The sequence below is a fragment of the Cylas formicarius genome, unplaced genomic scaffold (assembly GCF_029955315.1).
Source record: "Cylas formicarius isolate icCylForm1 unplaced genomic scaffold, icCylForm1.1 PGA_scaffold_12__32_contigs__length_19106922, whole genome shotgun sequence".
In the NCBI taxonomy this organism is placed as follows: domain Eukaryota; kingdom Metazoa; phylum Arthropoda; class Insecta; order Coleoptera; family Brentidae; genus Cylas; species Cylas formicarius.
Genome location: NW_026844225.1, coordinates 12,100,260 through 12,120,129, shown reverse-complemented (window position 1 = coordinate 12,120,129; position 19,870 = coordinate 12,100,260). Strand labels below are relative to the sequence as shown.

The window sequence follows — 19,870 nt, the reverse complement described above, 5'->3', positions numbered from 1 at the left end:
CTTTTTTACTGTACTATGCGCTTAACGTGCATTACTTGGGAGTGGTGGCTGACAGAAATTAAAAGTAGGGTTAATGTTTGACATATTCAGCGCTAACTTCATTTTTGTATTTATTGTATAGTGAATAAATAAACGTAAATTTCTCTCTCTGTAGATGATGGGTATCAATTAACAATTTATCACCCATTCGATTAATAATTTTAGGTCGTCGAAATCTTTCATAACCTAGTGATATGGTCAATTTACGGATACAAAAACCGCTAACAAATAGGAAATTTAGTTAACAATTTGACAGGTGCCAGCTCACCTTAACTTTTTTTATCAATACGTGGTTCCTTTAAAATTGCTTCAACAATGTCTTTTGAAAGTGGAGTAAACAATGCAGAATTAACAACAACCTTAATTGACAGTCTTCAAAATGATTTGAAAAGCCTTTCAAGTGAATCAAAAAAGAAATATCCGCTGTTGAAAGAGGTGAAATGCCTGGGTTTTCATGTTTTTAATTCTAAAGTTTTATATTTTTTAGGCTTGTGAAGAGGCAATTGGAAAATTAAAAACTGCTTCATCAGCTCAAGGAAATGTTTATGGTTTAGTCAACCAAATAATCTTTCCCATCTCACAAGGTTGTGAAACCAAAGATGTAAAGATAATAAAGGTTTGTGCTATTATTTTATACAATGCCCTTGTTTCATATTAAATTTTTTGAAGCTGTGTGTACAAATAATGCAGAAACTGATCACAAATCAGTTGATTGACCAGAAAGGTGCTGTGTACATAACTAATACTCTGTGGGATTTAATGACGTTGGGCATTGAAGAAGTGAAAATTTTGCAGACTGTTATTTTATTGCTAACAACAAATACAGTTGTTCATGGGGAAACACTCGCCAGAGTAGGGTCAAGAAAAGTAACTGTTGGTGTACAACTAATGCTGATACAATTTTAGACATTGGTACTTTGTTTTCGTCTCCATTTTGCTAAAAATTCAACCACAATAAATACAGCCGGTGCTACAGTTAGACAGCTGGTTTATTTAGTTTTTGAGAGAGTTGTGGCTGAGGATGAACAATTATCATTAAGAGCAGAAGAAAAGCCACATAGAAATTCATTTAACTTTGAGGAACTCAAAACATCCAAGGGTACACCCCCCAAAGGTAAAAACCTTACAAATCTGTGAATTTTTCTTGAAAAAATAATTTTATTAGGTTTGCCTGCATGTGCTGGGGATGCATATCTCCTATTTCAAGATTTGGTTCAATTAGTGAGTGGGGATCAGCCCTACTGGTTAATTGGCATGACTGAAATGACCAGGACTTTTGGACTAGCATTAATTGAATCCATTCTGACCCAGTTTTCATCTGTATTTTACAAAGTATATTCATCTAACATTTATATTGTAATAGGATACTCTAAAGATGCTCTGTTGTAGAACCCAGAGTTTAGTTTCCTGTTAAAAGAACGAGTCTGTGCTTTGATAATAAAATTATTTTCACCAAATATTAAATATAAGATGAACATTCCCAGAAGCATACAACAGGCATTTGCTTTTGAAAAACCATATTTTCCTATCAGCATGAGGCTTCTAAGGGTTGTCTCTGTACTCGTACAGCAATATCACAGCCTATTGGTCAGTGAGAGGTACAAGTATAATTCAAATTTTACTAAATTTAAAAGTGTTTTAGGTTACTGAATGTGAAATATTCCTATCCTTGATAGTGAAGTTCCTTGATCCAGATAAACCAACTTGGCAGAGAGCTTTAGCTTTGGAAGTTTTACACAAAATGACTGTCCAGCCAGAATTGTTGGTTTCTTTTTGTCAATGTTATGATCTAAATAAACATACAACTAGTATTTTCCAAGACATTGTTAACTCATTAGGTGCTTATGTTCAATCACTCTTTATTAGTCAGCAACTTCAGTTGGGTTCTGGCAGTAAGTAATTAGATTTGAAACCTTTTTGGTTGGTCATCAGTAGTTTTGCAGTACCAGCGCCTCAAGTTCAGCCTCCAATATTTTTGGGAGGATTTCCAACAGGACCGGGTATCTCGCCTCAACCTGGATTTCTTCTAAGAGGTGTCTGGCTGCCCATTGTTGCAACATTTCCAACAGGACAGGCAAAACCTACCTAGTAAGTGTCCATTACAAAAACATTCTCTGTTAAACATAAAATATTTTTTAGCCTGGAAATGTTGGACAAAGTTGAACCTCCGGTCATACCTGATGGATATGGGATTTCGGTAGCCTATGCATGTTTAATGGAAATTATAAGATCACTGCAAATAACTATAAGTCCTCAGAAACAACCAGAAGACGCTGAGGAAGCACCAAAAACTAAACCCAATAGACAACTGAATTGTCAATTAATAAATTCTAGTTGGTGCGGTTTACTAGCAGCTCTGAGCCCTCTAGTTGATGCCAGTACTGATGAATCAGTAACTGAAAATGTTTTAAAGGCAATGCAGACCTATACTTCACTTTGTGGTTTACTAGAATTACATACACCACGGGACGCTTTTATCACAGCTATTTGCAAGTCTTCTTTACCGCCCCATTATGCATTGACTGTATTAAATACAGTGACTTCTGGTGTGACCCTGAAGCAGCATGGCCAAATGGGAGAGGTTCAAAATATGTTGCTGCAGTATGGTGAATGTGATTTTCGACAACAGGTTGTTGCAGTTGGAACTCCCCTTCCAACAATTTCTGTACCGCCTGGTACACAGCAAGGTCCGGTGATGTTGACTTCAAAAAATCTGCAGTCAATGCGAGCGCTGCTAAGTTTAGCTCATTGTCATGGAAGCATTTTGGGGACCTCATGGCATATGGTATTAACTACCCTGCAACATTTGGTTTGGATTTTGGGCTTAAAACCATCAACAGGTGGAAGTTTAAGAGCGGGAAGGGCATCAACTGAAACCAATGCAGTAATTACAACGACTGTAATGGCTGACTTGCCCGTTTTATCGACAATGTTAAGTCGATTGTTTGAATCAAGCCAGTTTTTAGATGATGTAGCCCTTCATCACCTGATAAATGCGCTCTGTAAGTTGTCTCAAGAAGCTATGGAGCTTGCTTTTTCAAATAGAGAGCCATCGCTTTTTGCTGTTGCAAAATTACTAGAGACTGGTAAGAATTTCTAAACTCGTTATAGGGAGGGAAAAGTACAGTAAAAAATATGTAGGTATTGTGAATATGTCAAGGGTTGAAGTGCTCTGGAGGCCCCTCACTAATCATTTGCTGGAAGTGTGTCATCATCCTCATATTAGAATGAGGGAGTGGGGAGTAGAAGCTGTGACCTACCTAGTCAAAGCAGCCCTCCATTACAAACATGCAATCCCCCTAAAAGAAAATCATAAGCTGCAAACTCTACTTTTGGGCCCTCTTTATGAATTGTCATCAGTGCCTCATGGAGATGTTCGTCAAAGGCAACTGGAGTGTGTGTTAACAATTTTGCATACTAATGGGGAAACACTTTCCCACGGATGGCCCCTTATTTTAGGTATCATTGGCGCCGTCAATGATCAGCACGGGTATGTTGTATTATCATTTTTTTACACAACTTGGTTATAGATTGAATTATTTTTTTATGTTTCAGGGAAAACTTAATCCGAATTGCTTTCCAATGTCTGCAGTTAGTAATCACAGACTTTTTGCCAGTGATGCCATGGAGATGTTTGCCACAATGTGTCGACACTGTTGCCAAATTTGGTTCGCAAACTCAAGAGCTTAACATATCACTCACATCAGTAGGACTCATGGTATAAAAAAAGAATTTATTAAAATCCACTTTATCTAATTCTATTACAAGTCTACTTATATTTTTAGTGGAATATATCTGATTACTTCAATCAGAATCAAGGGAAATTAAGCCAGATGGTTGGGGTTGATTCCACAGTTCTTCCAGATTTTCCAGGAACATTAGACATGCCTAGTTTTGATAAGCTCTGGATGTGTCTATATGCCAGATTAGGTGACTTGTGTGTAGACACTCGCCCTGCTGTCAGAAAGTCAGCAGGTCAAACTTTGTTTTCAACTATATCCGCGCACGGCGGTTTGCTAAAGCAGTCAACGTGGCAGGTTGTGATTTGGCAGGTTTTGTTTCCTCTTTTGGATCAGGTTAGAAAATTATCTGACTCTGCCAGTAGCGAGAAGGTCGATGCCGGAGGGAACATTTTAATACATCATTCAAGGAATACTGCTCAAAAGCAATGGGCAGAAACGCAAGTGCTTACATTGTCCGGTGTTGCCAGAGTGTTTAACACTAAGAGACAGTTACTACAGGCCTTAGGAGACTTTCCTAGGGCCTGGTCGATATTACTTGAATTCATTGAAAACGCCGCGCTGAGTAAAAACAATGAAGTTAGTATAGCAGCTTTGAAATCATTCCAAGAAATTTTGTTTGTGAGCAAAAACCAAACCGGCGATAGTAAACTAATAGAAGACAAAGAAATTTGGAATGTTGCTTGGAGAATATGGATTAAAATAGGTACAGAAATAACAGTTCCCATAATAGAAAATGAAAATAGTTGCAGCGGCGATGATTTCTATCTGCCCAGCCAAACCTTCCTGACAGCTCTGGTGCAAATATTTCCCAGCGTCTTTCAACATATTAAAAATAACTTCACCTTGGAGGATTTGCGTCATTTAGGGGTAGTATTGTCAAACGCGGTAAGTGTCCCTGTGTTTGGGGAAACTACGCCATATATTATATCTGTTTCGTCGGATTTGAGCCTTTCCCCATTGCATGATGGGGTGTTACATGCCATGGAACTTGTTCAGAAAGAAGTATTAAGCAAGAACAATGGTAAAATGATTCCTGAATTATTCAAATTGCATTTAAAATTCGCCAAATTCACGTGTTCACCACCGAGTTTTTCAAAACTTGAAAACAAACATACCAAAGTCTCTGATTGGGTCACTATGAATTATGTTCCATTTGGGGAAAAAGCGACAAACATGGTGGTAAAATTATTTGAAAAGACTGCAGACAATATAGAAGTAATTAATGCCGGCGTCTTGAAAGATATAATTACAACTTTGCATACGCCTTTAGCTTTAAAATACAACTGTGTTTCAAGCACGGTTTGGAAATTGGCGGCTAACAGTTTAGTAGCCATTTTAAAGATTGGATTAAAAGTAGCCAGATCTCATGGAAATCAGTTTTCTTCAATGTGGAAGGAATTGGCTGACACTTTGAATGATTTCTTATTCCCTACCAAGTAAGTGTTCGCAACATCTCAAAAATTGTGTCTATAGAATTTTTTACAAAAATTTATATTTTAGTTAAAATGGCTTTTGTTTCAGTTGTAGTCCCGGACCAGGGGATAAAAGTCTAGAGGAAATGGTCTCAGATGAACAAATTGATTGCCAAATTATTGAGTTACTACGAAATGAAGTTTTGCCATTTTCAGATAGTATACCCAAGGAATTTATAATGCAGATTGTAATTCTTCTTAATAAAGGATCTATACATTCAGCGACTAACGTAAAGAATGATGGAGATGTTGAACTCACTTTAAGGGAAGATTTTGCCAAAATATGTTTTGAAACATTATTGCAGTTCTCTTTGATAGATGGGGATTATAAAAACTTAGTATCTAATAGTGATGATAAAACCAATGGACTTGCCGGGCAGCTTGCTGTCACATCATTACTCCATCGATTTGAAGAAGTTCTCAAGAAATATATAGAGGACGAAAAATTGAGTGGAAAGTGCCCTTTACCAAGGTAAGTGGTTAAAAAGATTTATTACAAATTATGTTGCAAGATTCTGAGTACGGCTTTACCCAATATGAAGAATTTTAACTTTTCTAAATTAATTTTTATTTGTCCTCAGGTATCGTCTTTCCGAAATTTCGTTTGTTCTGAAAGCATTAACAACCCTAATTGTGTCTATGAAAAAAGTTACTTCAGTTAAAGGTAAGTTCATGACTAAAGATGTATCTTTGGTTGGGAAAAATGCATTTTTAGAAGACAATAAAGCTTGGGAACATTTAATTTGCTTATACCCGTATTTAGTCGAATGTACGACTACTACGTCTACTCAAGTATCCAGACCCTTGAGGGAAACACTTTTACAATTCTGTGATTTACTTCAACCCCCTCATAATCGGAATAATAATAATATTAAAAATTCGGTGATTTAATCATTTCTGTTATGTATTTGTATTGTGTTGGTTCTAATAAGGAAGGGACCTCAGTTTTGTAGTGTTTGCTGAAATCAATAAGCGCGGGATTTAGCTCGAGTTGGAAATGTTATATTCATTTATGAATTCTAAATGAATGTATTATTTTACTATATCTTATGGTGTCTTTTATATAGCAGAGCAGGGGGTGAACTAATTACAGATTATTGTGGTTAATAACAAGAAAATATTTTGTGTCATCTGTCACCTTTATTTGCATGTAGGTGAACTTTTACTGTTTGTAAAGTACACCCTCTACTTTATAATAGTTGTGTATATTGTAGTATTTTAATGTTCATATCGTGAAACTCAATACATAAAAATGGAAAAGTCGCTTCTATATTTTAAATTGGTTAAAAACTAGATGACTCAGTCAGTTTGGTAGAGGCCTTCCTTGAGATCATCGACTGCAAGTGTATAGTGCATAAGATTCTGATTATTTAAGAATTACCTTTATTTATATATACATATATCCATATATTTTTTAATTACCTCCTACGGCTATAATAACTCGTATATTACCCGTACAGTATTTCCGTGTTGTATCCTATACAGATTTAACGTTTCTGCAAAATAAAACATGATTATTTCTGTACAGATTGGAAACGAAACAAAAAAATGAGATAATTTTGTTGTTTCAATCTAATTAGACTTTTTAAACAGGGTGTTCAAATTTTTTAATGTTTTTTGATAAAATTCAACAAACTTATTAGGTTTTCCGTATCTGGAACGTTGAAAATTATACTTTCGTCCTAAACAGCAGAATGTTTGGTATTATCTACTTACTCCTCTTAATCTGTATGCCATAAAAAAATCTACAAATATGCAGAGCGCACTGATAGATGAAGAAGTACAAGATATATAAAGATATATAATTATAATCTACCTATTAATAATTATTATAAGGGGTGTTCTGAAGTAATCAGAATTTTATTTGAGTGAGTATCCAGTAGTAAGTCTCACCTTACATTCAAAATACTTTTATTTATGTAAAATTTTGGCTGAAATTGTGATTTAACTAGTTTAGCTTTGTTTTTGTTAATGTATAAACTTTATCAAGTTATTTGTAAACTTCAGTTTCTATTAATTCATGTAGAAACATGGAAATATACCGGATTTTAAAAAATGGATTATTTTATTTATTATTATGTAAGAAAGCAAACCTTTGGATGGTTTTGTTTTGCACCTCCCATCTCAACGCATGTCATTCTCTCCCTTTGAGGTCAAGCGCCCTTGTCCACGATAGTCATCTAAAAGGACATTCTCTAAATGTACATTCTCATTTGGATCTTATTTATCACTTAAATTAAATTACATATATAAAATCCATAATTTTAGAAGAATAAAGATTTTTAGGGAATGTCATCATGGCGCCATCTCGCGGTTGTACATATCAAGTCCGAACTTAGCAGTCCTCTATAGAATCCCGCAAATACATGGTAAGCACACTTTCTCAGAGATGTCGCTATTCCCGGGGATTCATTAAAATTTTTAAAGAAAACACACTTTGTATCAATAATATATTTTGAACAAAACTAGCCAAGTACATTTGTAAAAAATTAAAAAATAAATAAATAAATACTTTAAACACCCAGCAAACTTACATAATAGTTAAAATTTCTTTTTCCACAGAATGAAGACAAATAGGGAAATTAACAATACACCAAATAGTAACTTGTACATGGGAAAAATCTGAAGTACACAGCTTATACCAATCTAGATTCTAAAATTGGAGCCTTGTTTCTATTGCTTTAATATGAGCGTTTCTAGAATCAAGAAAAAAAGGCGAAAAACAGGTGTAAAAAAAGATTTATGTATAAAAAAATATTGTTATTGCAACCTTGTGCTATAAAAAATATTCATTAACCTATCCAGTACCTTCATGTACTTATTGCAATTATAAAAATGTGGCAACGCAGTACTTTATTATTAAATTTATTAACGAATGAGGAAGCATCTGTCATGTATTAGGAAAAAATTATGTTGGCCAAACGGAACCTTTATTAAGACTCTTATTGTTTTTTAAAACGCCTAATATTCTTATTAAGAGTTTTATATAAATTCTATAAATCTAATTGCTGAACTGAATGTTTTGTACAATATTTAGAAACTGATTTTGCTAATAAGCAAATTGCGTTGACGTATTACAGTTTTTCAAATTTGTCCTCGATCTAAGTAACACGAATGTTTAAGTGACGTTGATTTCTATAAATTAATATTATTTAATGAAATGTTGGATGTCTTCAAATTTAAAAAAACGGTCTTATAATTTTTTTGTTTTCTTTTGTAAACTATAAAACTGTAAAATTAATTAAATACATGTATATTTAAATGGGTGAAACTATAGCAAAACAAAATCACTCCGGCTTGGTGAAAAAGTATTTTATCGCCGTAAAAACAATTTACCTGTTCTAATTAATAACGTCGATTATTAATTCGGTCCGCAAAGGCCATAATTTCAAAATAAACGGTAAAATTTCCATTGGGACGCTTACAGACGGGGCAAAGCTGGATAAATATCCAATTTGATGTAATGTTCGCACCAGCGATATATTATACGTGTCTGTTTTAGTTAGCAACAACGCTACGGGGATAGTTTGAGTGTAGCGGATTACCGCTTTCTCTGTGTATAATCCACAGAAATTTGAAATTTATGCGAATCTCTGGGATCGACCGAATTTGACATGAAAATTTCATAACGATAAATAGGGGCGATTTTGACGCCGAATTTTTCACGTAGTCGAATCTTTCTTAGTATGTGGTAACTCGGATGGGGGATTAGCAGGTGCCGAAGAACTCTGGGGGTTCACGTCCGATGCATCATCGCTGAAGGATAATCCCAATAGGTTACTAATGAAAGCCAACCCTTGTTCTGCAGTTTCGTTTACTATCGCCAACAAGTCTCCGCTGATAATCGAATCGGACCTGAAAAAAAATTAGCTTTAAATCAGGCGATATCAAATTTTCTTGGAATCGCCATTATAATGATCTCACTAGATCGCAAAATACCTTTTAATAATAGCTTTAGCTATACCCTTCACACCTTTATCGAGGAATTTCTATATTAGATATTTATTTATATCTACTTAATTCGCAAAAAGTACAACAACAAAAAATTAAATTTCAGTACATAAAAGTGTTAAAGTAAAATAAAAAAAAATTGGAATTAAAGTAACCTAGTTTCATAATAATTGAAACATTCGGATTTTCCTTTTATGATTTTACTACTTTACTTACTAAATATCCTTAATTAAAATTGAACTGAGGTGGCTTTTACTTGATGAAAATTAATTTATCAAAATAAATAAGAACTAAAAGTTCAGATTTTCACGAAATTATATATTTTGTCATGTCATGTAAAAATATATAATTTCGTGAAAATCTGAACTTTTAGTTGTTATTTATTTTTCCTTAATTAAATTTTATTCTTGATATTTTTCAATTTTTACATTTACATGACATTTTTCTCGTAGATTGATTAAATTATTTCCACGTAATGGTACAAGAAAAAATTTGTAAAGTACCAAAATTCGATACTTAAAACTTACAAAAGTTTATGGAAATGTCCCCCAAGTTATAATGTTTTGAAATATGTTCGAGTCACATTTAGACGGACGAGTTTCAATTTGCATCACAACTTGTACGTTAAGTTTTATTTATATTATCAATTTTCTTTACTGTACGCGGTCGGCCCGAATAATTTATTTTGTGTATTTCTACGGAGTTTTATTAAGGTTGAGCAACGATTCAGGGCAAGGATGGATAATACTAGAGAAGAATATATTGCGCGTTTTATGTTAGACGGGATTTCTCTATTAACTTTCGAAATGCAGTTGTTCCCCGTAGTAAATCTCAAATAAGGCATTCGATCGATTCAAAAAGGAAAGATTTCAGTCAGGTAAATTGCGGTCATGCGACATAAAGCGGCCACCGTTTTACTTACTGATTTTGCGTCACGTTTGTGGCGGCGATCACGGGTATACTTTCTGCGGGAGCAGTGTCGTTTGTTTTGTCCAAGGCCATGCCTCGGGGTCCCATCGTGAAGCACCCTATTTTAAAATGAGACGTTACCGCCCCTAGTAACTTGGGCTCCAAAAGTAAACAGCCTTTTAGACCGTCATCGTGTGGCTCCAAATTAGGAAATCGAGCGCACATTTCAGCTACGTTTGTTAAGAGTGCCAAGCACGTCGCCGTTGGTTTCGAACCCTTAACCTGCTGGCTATGCAAAGGAGATTCGCCATACGATACGTTTACCAACACTCCCTCTTCTTGAGAAAGATATTTCATCTTAACGCAACCTGAATTAAACGAAACGGAATAATACAATAAGTTTGAGAAAATGATATCATCGAACTACCAACAATAGCAAGTTTAAGAGAAAATTTGTTGAATTAATTTTAATACATCTTCCTATAAGGGATGTTTATACTATGGGCTTTATTATAATACTCATTTTAATATTAAATTAAATTTTATATTCATTTAATTATTTGATATGGGTAACGTAGAGTATATTGTAAATTTTGATGTTCTATTAATACCGCATTGTTTTCTTTCATCATTTGGAGGACTATTAACATTTTGGTATACTAATAATTTAACTAATTCTTATACAATAACTTATCGTTAAAGGATCTGTTATTTTACAGATCAACGGTTTCCAACACATAGCTCAACAAAAGCAGTCCAGATTGTGACACCTAGATAAATTTTTTAGATTTGAACGACCCTATATTATGCGTTATTGTATTCATAGGGTAGTATCTATCACTGCATTGGGGAATACAAAAGAGGATACTTCTGAAAATAAATAGAAAATTTGTAATAACACCGTAAAGGCATATTACATCAGGAATCGAAAACTTTGAACTTATAGGTAGTTGTTTTCTATATGCTTAGTTATATTTAATATAGTAATGAGCATTAATGGAGGTAAAATTAAATTGAATCCACACGTTACAATGAGATCTGTGTAATGTCAGAGTGAAAAATGCCTGTTAAGAAAAATAAATTAAAAACATGGGTGCTAGAAACGTTCCCCAATATAGTCCCCAAGAATTGTTTTATAATTAAACTAAATTAAATTTTTAGAATTGATTAGAGAATAAGGGGTATAAGGCCTGAATGCCTAAAATTATACTACTTGTGTGATAATTCCTTTATTACACTGTCAAACTATATTTTTGAAATATTTCCCTTACTCTTTCTGCCTATATGTGATCAAACTTTATTATTACCATCATCATTATTTTATGCAGTTCAATGCTATCATTAAAGATTTAAAAGGTTAATTTTGTATTTTATTTAAAGATGAGTTCAGAAAGAGTAACGAAATATTTTCAGGAATTCCGAGAAAAATTTCAAAAGAATAACAGAAAAATTCGGAGAAATTCTAAAAGAAATTAGGTGTACCTACTCCTTGAGATCGGCGCTTTATGCTTATGGAGATCGTTTAGATTATTCAGATATTCTAAAGCGATAACGTATTTCCTTTTTCCAAATTACTTAAGGCCTAAATTATTAGATAAGTGATGATTTGAAAAATTTGACTTTGTAGGCAAGTTCAAAGGCCAGTTTAAATAGCGCACCTTCTATATTCAAATTTTGCTATACCTATCTCGAACTATCCATTATTTTAAGAATATAGTATAAATGTAAGAATTTTAGGTATTTTAACCCATTTTGTCTCAGTGGTGCGCTAATGCACCATCTATTCTATAATTTTTTTGACACATCCAGGAAATATTTTTGCACATACATTTAGAAATTTTATTATTATCACTATTAAAGGACATAAAACCGTAGAAATCGCTAATTTATGTATAAAGATCTTATATATGACTTCAAAAGTTAACAAAAGCGGTACATTAATTTGTATCACATTTTCAAATAAATCCAAAATATAATAAAAATATAGTAAAAAAAATATTTTGGAATTGTATTGCCATTTTTGTTGTCTATAGTATGTATAGCATCGCAGAAAACATTCATTGGAAATTGGAAATTGATTATGCTTTATTTTTTGGAAATATTTACTGGTGCGTGAATGCACCACTGGTTTTATCTGTGAAACAAAACTTTTTTTATTGCAAGTCTAAACAAGTCAGGGCATGCAGAATAAATATCCAACAATTAGCGTGTTCTTTAGTATTAGTTTGTGCCTTGTGTAGTGAACGTTACAATTCGTAAAATATGGCATTTCCGAGGTATTTGACTCAAAAGGCGGCTATGGAGGAGATCGTGATGGATGTATTATTTGGATTTACGTATTTTTATATATTGTAGCATTCCATGCCTTGGAAATTTATGCTAAAATTAACGTGAAAAAATATTTACAGAACATATTGATGCAGTCTATATTCCACCCGACGTAGATATCTTGACTGACGAAGATGATATGAAAGATAACATAAATCTACAAGAGTTTGGGAAACTAAATGATATAGTTGGAACTTTCGAGTTACATCCACCGAATGATACAGCTGTCCTTCAACAGTCCTGTAATTCATCAACTACTGAACCTGAATGGGACTCATCAGATGATGAAACAATGGAATTCAAACGAAATGCAAACGAAAGGCTTGCTTCTACTGTTAAATGGAAGAAAGGTCATATCCCATGAATTTAGATCATGTGAGGCACTAAACTATAGGCTTTCTGGAAAAACTCCGCTTGAAATATTTTTTTATGTTCTTTGGTGACGAAGTGATTGATTTGATTTTAAATTTTACATTGCTTTGCGACTTTTAAAAACTGATAAAACAATTACTCAAAGAAATCTTTCACCTACCATAGATGAAGTGCGTTATGATAATCAAGGTCACCTCATGATTGTTCATGCTAATAAAACCCGAAGGAAATGTAGAATCTGCCACAACCACACAATTTAGGTTTGTAATAAGTGTTACATTTGTAAAATATCACCAAAAATGAAACCGGGTGTTAGCAGTGGTGCGCTCACGCACCATAAAATATTATGCGTTTTTTTGTATCAAATCAGGTTCTGTTTGGAAAATAATCTACTTTTAGTTGTTTCCTGTCGAATTTGAACTTTTCTTTTGTATATTTGAAGGGAAACAAAAATAGCTTTTTGGATATAAACCGTCACCAAATCCAACCGAAATCTTACCCGGTCCACCTAAATCGATGTATGTTAAATTGAAATCCACGCAGCATGTACACGACATTTCCAAGCATTCGCAATCTGCCAAGTTCTCACCGTTCTCTTCCCGTCCTTCAGTATCGACGCTTTCATTCTCCAGCGAAAAATATTCTAAAACATATTTTCTTCTTTTCACTCGCCTTACTTCAAATCGAATATTCCTGTCAGCTTACGTGCATTGTATGCGTATTAAGAAGAACTCGAAGAGAACAAAGAGGAAAAAAAAAGCGACCTCTATCCGATAAATTATGCAAAACACAGCATCGAAAAGCATACAATGGATGTCATACAAATTTCACGTCGTGTAGTTTGTTAAATAGTTGGGACGCCTTTATTAATATCGCAAACATGTCATATTTATTTGATGGGATTTTTTCTAAATAATGGAGCAACGCGCAGGCATACAATAAACCATTTTTTACGCACCGAAAGCGGATCAAATAACGCAAAAGCTATCGATTTGTCCATACATTCCTGTGATGTTTATTTAATCCTACAATATGTATGGGTCCATTTTTTAATCAAAATTAAGCCCGCGTACCGCAGAAATATTCAATTCAGAGGAATTTAAGGAAACGAGCCGGCCATTTATTGCGATTTTCCCACGAACGCAAAAGTGAAGCCGTTAATTTAACGTTAAAATTAAATTAATTAAGAACTTAATGTTCAGCTTTTAAAGGTGAAATTCTAGTATTAAATTTAAATCATTCCAAGATTAAAATTCCGGCTTTGGATCGTCTACAATATACAATTTCACCTTCAATTAAAACTAATTTTTGTTATGCTTAATTAATTAATCCAAGCAATTTGTAATGCACTATTATACGATGCGATTCCGAACTTGATATTTAAATAGAGGAGTTTTTAAAATAAACGTTGTCAAATATCATCAGTGTCACCCGTCACTGAATTATCAACACGTATACCCAGTGATAGAGACTAAGATCTAATAATGTTTGGTAGAACTTCTTAGTTTTCATGATCAGAAGATCAATTTTCATTATCAGGTGTAATCACCAAATATTAATATTTACGTAGATAAATTCTTTTTTGCTCTTTCAATTAGATTGTAGCAAAATGGCTCTCTTGAGGATCACAATTTGTGTTTAAATGTTGAAAGTTTCTTTGCCTAATAGTAATCCTTAATTTTTACATGACAATTGTTTCGACAACACCGTGTCTTTATCAAATGTAATATTTACAAACTACCTGCTATTATATATACCGAAAAATGACTATAAAGCCTTAATTAATGTTGTTGTGCGAATCTCAATATCTCATTTTGTTAATCTCCGTGGCTTCCAATAAATTTAATTTTCTACTTTTTGTAGCTGTATGTAAAATATCAAAATTGTCGTCAAAAATGTTTTTCTGTGTTTAAGTGTGTACCATAATTAGAATCTAGACTATTTGTCAAAATGTGGTTTAAAAATAGCTTTCAGAACTAACAACACAATAGGAAAATATTTAAAAAACAATAAAACGAAATGTCCAAAATATCAAAAATCAGGTGTCTACAGGTTGAAATGCAGATATTGTCCTAAAATTTATATTGGACAACCAGGTAGATCCTTCAAGAAACGCATTAACGAACATAAATGAGCGTTTAAAAACAATAGTCTAGATTCTAATTATGCTACACACTTAAACACAGAAAAACACATTTTTGACGACAATTTTGATATTTTACATACAGCCGCAAAACGTAGAAAATTAAATTTATTGGAAGCCATGGAGATTAACAAAATGAGACATTCAAATTTATTGCTTAACAATCAATTAGATTTAAATACTTCTCCTATATAGTAGCAGGTAGTTTGTAAATATTACATTTGATAAAGACAGGGTGTTGTCGAAACATCATGTAAAAAAATATAATTTCGTGAAAATCTGAACTTTTAGTTCTTCTTATTTATTGTGTTAAATGGATTTTCATCAAGGAAAAGCCACCTCAGTTCAATGAATATGAAGTAGCATTCTCCACGAATTTGGGTCGTTCAGGCAACAACTATTTCAAAATTTAATATTAATTCACTTCGTTGTGTGCATTTTTCAAGTTTTAAGAAGTAGATAGGTGGGCGGTTGGATATTTGAACAACGAAACTTGCTCGGAAAAAGCTATTAATTAACAACATACAAAGTGACGTCAAATTCATTACCTCCGGAATTAAATAACCATATAATACGCCGATTTTCTGTGCGCACAACAAACTAAACGCTATTTACATGCATTAACAAGGCAGGATCGAAACAGATGTTCGAAACTAAACTATAGTGCATGACACATTTGATTAACTACCCCGTGCTGCACAGTAAGCGCCCTGGCGTATTATTTGTCTATTCGCGATGTCGGCAAAAAACTTTTGCGGTTTCGCAGTTTTGCCGGCCTTTAATACTAAACATAAAACACTCAAAACAAAAAAAAACTAAAACCAAACATGGACCACGGAACTCACCAAATAAGTTCGCAGAGGATCGGGCCGGAATTCCAAATACAAAAGCAACTGTTGCAACAAAGTATATCACGCACGGTCGCATGTTTGTCTGTGTTCGGTTTGGTCAGTTTTGCATTGGGACATTAGCAAAACGAGCAGGTAAATGCGACTACGGGGTTTTTGTACACCAAGCACGACTTACTCCAACTCTTGACTTTATTTTCTCGTCGCTTGGATTTCGAATGAAATGTCTTTAACCCCTTTCAGTGTCACTGGGTCACCTTAATCTTCACTTGTGGTCAGTTGCCTTCACCTTGTTCTTCAAAACATAGTCGTACTCACAGGAAGTACATTCCAAATTTAGAATTAGCCACTCGAGAACATTTTCGAGAGGTTGTTTTTTGAAGCAATTCTTTGTTTAGTTCGTTCGAATTATTTTAATGTTCGTTTTGTGTGTAGAAGTGGGTAAAACTGACGAGAAAGTACGCGGTTGTCGATGCAAGTTGCGCCGCTGGCTGGTGAAATGTATTCATAATAGAAAAACCAGTTCTTTATGTTCCACGACAGATAAAGCAACGGAATCTGTTTGGGTATATCGCTCGGGTATTGTCCCTAGTTTCGTTTTCACAAAAACTTTTCTAATCGCATAGTTCGCTTTAATGATTATCACTTTCAGTTTTTAGTAACCGGAAAACGCGGACAGATCGATCCGAGGTATTAATTGCGCATAGGCGGTACCTTAAAGTGATAATTAGAAATGCTCGAAAAATAATTCATATGGAATAACCTGAAATTAAACCTTCAGTCTGTATTCTATGCAATGTTTTTCGGAATATGCCTGGGTGCTAGGAAATTCCGTTTTCTAATTCAGCAAATGATATATGGAACATTTTTATTAAACTTGCAAAATTTACACTTGTCGAGGGAAAGGCATTTATATTTTCACTGCTGACAAACGAGCATTTTATGAAATTTTCCTTATTTTTTTAAGTTTCAAATACCCATTGTAGCGGAAACAAATTTTCTCAAAGTTAATAAATTCTGGTGACGATTAAAAATAATAATGTTATTTAGAAATGGAATTTAAAGACTAATATTTTGATAAATTGAAGTGAGGTTAATTGATGAAAATCCATTTAACAAAATAAAAGTTCAGATTTTCACGAAATTATATATATTCACATGACAATAGTTTTGACAACAACGTGTATTGATCAAATTTGATAATTTGGTGAAAATCTGAACTTTTAGATCTTATTTATTTTGTCATATTTTTATTTCTACTTAATTCGTGAAAAGTAATTAACCAGTTGAGTAGAAGCCATTTTGGACATTTAAATGAAAATTTCAGATCGTAAAATTTTATTAAATCCACTGCTTTCACTGAAATTGCACCTTCTGGTGAGAAACTCGTTTTCACCACTTTTTAGTTAATTACAATATTAATTAAATAACATTAATATGTGGTTGGTATTTATGTTCAAGTTTAATTTCCTCACATAATTGTCAAACTCTTAAAGGCAAAATTAATTCTGCACTTGTAGAGCTAAGTAGCTGGTTTAGCACCAATGAACTTTTTTTGGATATTGTTTCCTAATAAAATATTTAAAAAGTGTTTTGAGTGACTATTCTCTTCTCTAAGGTGTATTGCTGGAGTGTCTCCGAATAGTTCTTACAGACCCCTCTTCAGGCAGTTTATAATACTAGCTTTAGCGTGTATAAACATAGCAATAATAATAATAATGGTAAAATATCTTTATCTATCATCTATTATTATTTGAAAGTACAATAATTATATTGAAATAATGTCATTATTTACGTTGTTTTGACTAAATCTGTGTCTGTGCGTGGACTTTGCATAGTATATTGTTCGTGTAGTATACACCTTCTGAGACTCACCATATTCAAAAAAGTTTCTGCTTCTGTCTATCGACAGTTCTGCAGTATGCTTCTACAATGTCCATATATAACATTATAATTTGTGTGATATCTACCCAACACTCTAAAACCATAATTTAATAAATTATCTGGCCTCTGCCTCCTGCCTAAATTTTGCAGTATGTTTGGTTACAATTAAAACATTGATATTATCAGCGTCGTTAGTAATTTAAGAAATAAAATTCTGTTGTGTTTTAAATGTTAACATACAAAAGAAACAATTTTTGTATATTTCTGATAGTAACAGGCTTGCTCTTTTCTTCTTGATTCTATCCAACTTAAAGCTTTTCCACTTATTCCATATATATATATATATATATATATATATATATATATATATATATATATATATATATATATATATATATATATATATATATATATATATATATATATATATATATATATATATATATATATATGCAGTTTTTACAAGTATAGTTTATTAATGGGCTTATAAAACTTAAAAAAAAAAGAGATTCTCCAGACACGTGCAATAAAGGCTGTTTTTCTATTAAAAAAATAGACTAAAATTTCCAAAAAAAATTTATACGAACACCGGTGTTATATTCAATATATTACATATTTTTAAATATAAACTAAAATTGGCCTTCTAGAAAACTGTTTTTATACATGAATGAATATTTTACCTACTTGCCATCATTGTATTGTTGTGTTCTGCCATTGTATTATTATTGTATAAGAATTTAATGTAGCTCGCTAGTTCATTTGCATACACTTATTTTTGACTGACTTGACAAAATCCATAATACGTTGTGATTATTATTATTATTGTTATTATTATTATTAAAACAACTGGCACTACAGGTTTCTGACCAGGCTATTTCAGGGCGCAGAAAATAGGCAATTGTTTTAATTTTTTTAGAGCAAAAATACTCCATTTCCAAAAATCTTTACACTGAGTTTTGCCCTCTATAAACGGGGCGATAGATATCGAGTCTAATTAGTCCAACGAGGAATAAAAATGTAACCACCAAGATTTGTAGTTATTATTTCTTCTGTGCAAAACGTCCGTGTGCCTGACGTAAACGTAATTACGACAATATACCCCTGAAGCATTAGGAAAAAAGGGAAAGAAGCATATAAAAACACCCTGGGCGCGTTGCGGTGTCGCCGTAATGTCGTCGGGACATGGTGGTATGGTAATTATTTGGCCTCAGAAATTTCAGTTTTACTTCGTTGATGGTCCATTTTCTATTGCTTTCGTTTGCCTGTTCCTTTATAGCTTTGCGTCTACTAAAACTTTATTAATTTAATAACAATGAAGCCCGAAACTTTAAAGTAGAAAAGTTACTTATCTAATTCGCGTGTGAGCCTCATAGCAAATTCACCTAATCAGAAACCCGGCGAAGTTATTTCTAAGACGATCTAAACCGGGAGCAAAAACTACCGCACTTCTTCGAAGTATTTTACGTAGTTCAAAACGGCGCGAAACCACTGACACTTAAGAAAACAAATGATTTATGATTTTCGGCACAATATGCACCTTAATGACCAGTTTTGTTTTATTTTCTTGCGTCGTGAAAAGTTTATACTTTTCAGCACAAACGCTCTTGCTCTATCGATTTTTTTCAACCAAGTACTCGCTTAAAATAAATGAGCTTCACGTCGTTAAAAAGATTTATTAAGAAAACTGTTTTATCTGACGTAAATGGACCTTAACATGTTCATCGAATCATTATTCTATTTTCCATTCTAATGCATTTAAAATTGTTTTGCTAGTCGTCTATTGCGGTTGTCCTAAAAATGCGGGCAGCTGATTTTATTACATATGTAAGATCAGTTTAATTAGAGACTTAATATTAAATTTTGCTAAATTATCAAAAAATTGACAAAATAATTAGAAATTAACAATAAGGTTTAAAAAAAATTGAGATGGCGGTGCGTAGAGTATCCTAGATGTTATGTAGATACATATTCGAACTTTCTTGGCAGCACATCTGAATAGCTCGGTGGAGGTAGCACCATACCATTTGCGAAAGTTTGCCAAGCAGAAGATTCTTCTTCCACCCCACCCTCTTTTTCCTTCTACTCTGCCCTGCATGATGTTTTGTAATAAGCGATATTTATTTTCATTTTTTATGACGTACCCAAAGTATTCAAAGTATTTTTTCAATTGTGACTAAGAGT

General features: G+C 33.2%; 2 protein-coding genes across 3 annotated transcripts; one reads left to right on the top strand and one right to left on the bottom strand.

Moving 5' to 3' along the window:
- The first annotated feature begins 65 nt into the window (after positions 1 to 65).
- LOC132708835 (protein MON2 homolog) lies at positions 66 to 7,294 on the top strand. Its single transcript, XM_060681453.1, has 15 exons — positions 66 to 474; positions 527 to 655; positions 709 to 891; positions 946 to 1,153; positions 1,205 to 1,371; positions 1,429 to 1,626; positions 1,682 to 1,931; positions 1,983 to 2,127; positions 2,179 to 3,125; positions 3,181 to 3,529; positions 3,595 to 3,757; positions 3,825 to 5,218; positions 5,304 to 5,726; positions 5,836 to 5,918; positions 5,970 to 7,294. Exons 1-15 carry the CDS (start codon positions 355 to 357, stop codon positions 6,143 to 6,145), a joined length of 4,935 nt encoding a protein of 1,644 aa, XP_060537436.1. The 5' UTR covers positions 66 to 354; the 3' UTR covers positions 6,146 to 7,294.
- A 436-nt stretch (positions 7,295 to 7,730) lies between these two features.
- Positions 7,731 to 16,241, bottom strand: LOC132695677 (uncharacterized). Of its 2 annotated transcripts, XM_060660083.1 has the most exons (4): positions 15,803 to 16,241; positions 13,314 to 13,457; positions 10,128 to 10,482; positions 7,731 to 9,109 (listed from the first exon to the last, which is right to left on the bottom strand). In XM_060660083.1, exons 1-4 carry the CDS (start codon positions 15,882 to 15,884, stop codon positions 8,917 to 8,919), a joined length of 774 nt encoding a protein of 257 aa, XP_060516066.1. In that variant the 5' UTR covers positions 15,885 to 16,241; the 3' UTR covers positions 7,731 to 8,916. The 2 variants fall into 2 exon arrangements, with proteins under 2 accessions (XP_060516066.1, XP_060516067.1); XM_060660084.1 differs by lacking the exon at positions 13,314 to 13,457.
- Between the last annotated feature and the right edge of the window lie 3,629 nt (positions 16,242 to 19,870).

Bases quoted from the DNA above. Each gene is read 5' to 3' on its own strand.
- LOC132695677 (XM_060660083.1), bottom strand. From the start codon at position 15,884: ATGCGACCGTGCGTGATATACTTTGTTGCAACAGTTGCTTTTGTATTT. The intron at 10,483-13,313 runs GTAAGATTTCGG...CGTTTAATTCAG, and splicing joins CATCGATTTAGGTGGACCGG to GTTGCGTTAAGATGAAATAT. The intron at 9,110-10,127 runs GTAAGTAAAACG...ATTTTTTTTCAG, and splicing joins ACAAACGTGACGCAAAATCA to GTCCGATTCGATTATCAGCG.
- LOC132708835 (XM_060681453.1), top strand. From the start codon at position 355: ATGTCTTTTGAAAGTGGAGTAAACAATGCAGAATTAACAACAACCTTA. The intron at 656-708 runs GTTTGTGCTATT...AATTTTTTGAAG, and splicing joins AAGATGTAAAGATAATAAAG to CTGTGTGTACAAATAATGCA. The intron at 892-945 runs GTAGGGTCAAGA...ATACAATTTTAG, and splicing joins ATGGGGAAACACTCGCCAGA to ACATTGGTACTTTGTTTTCG.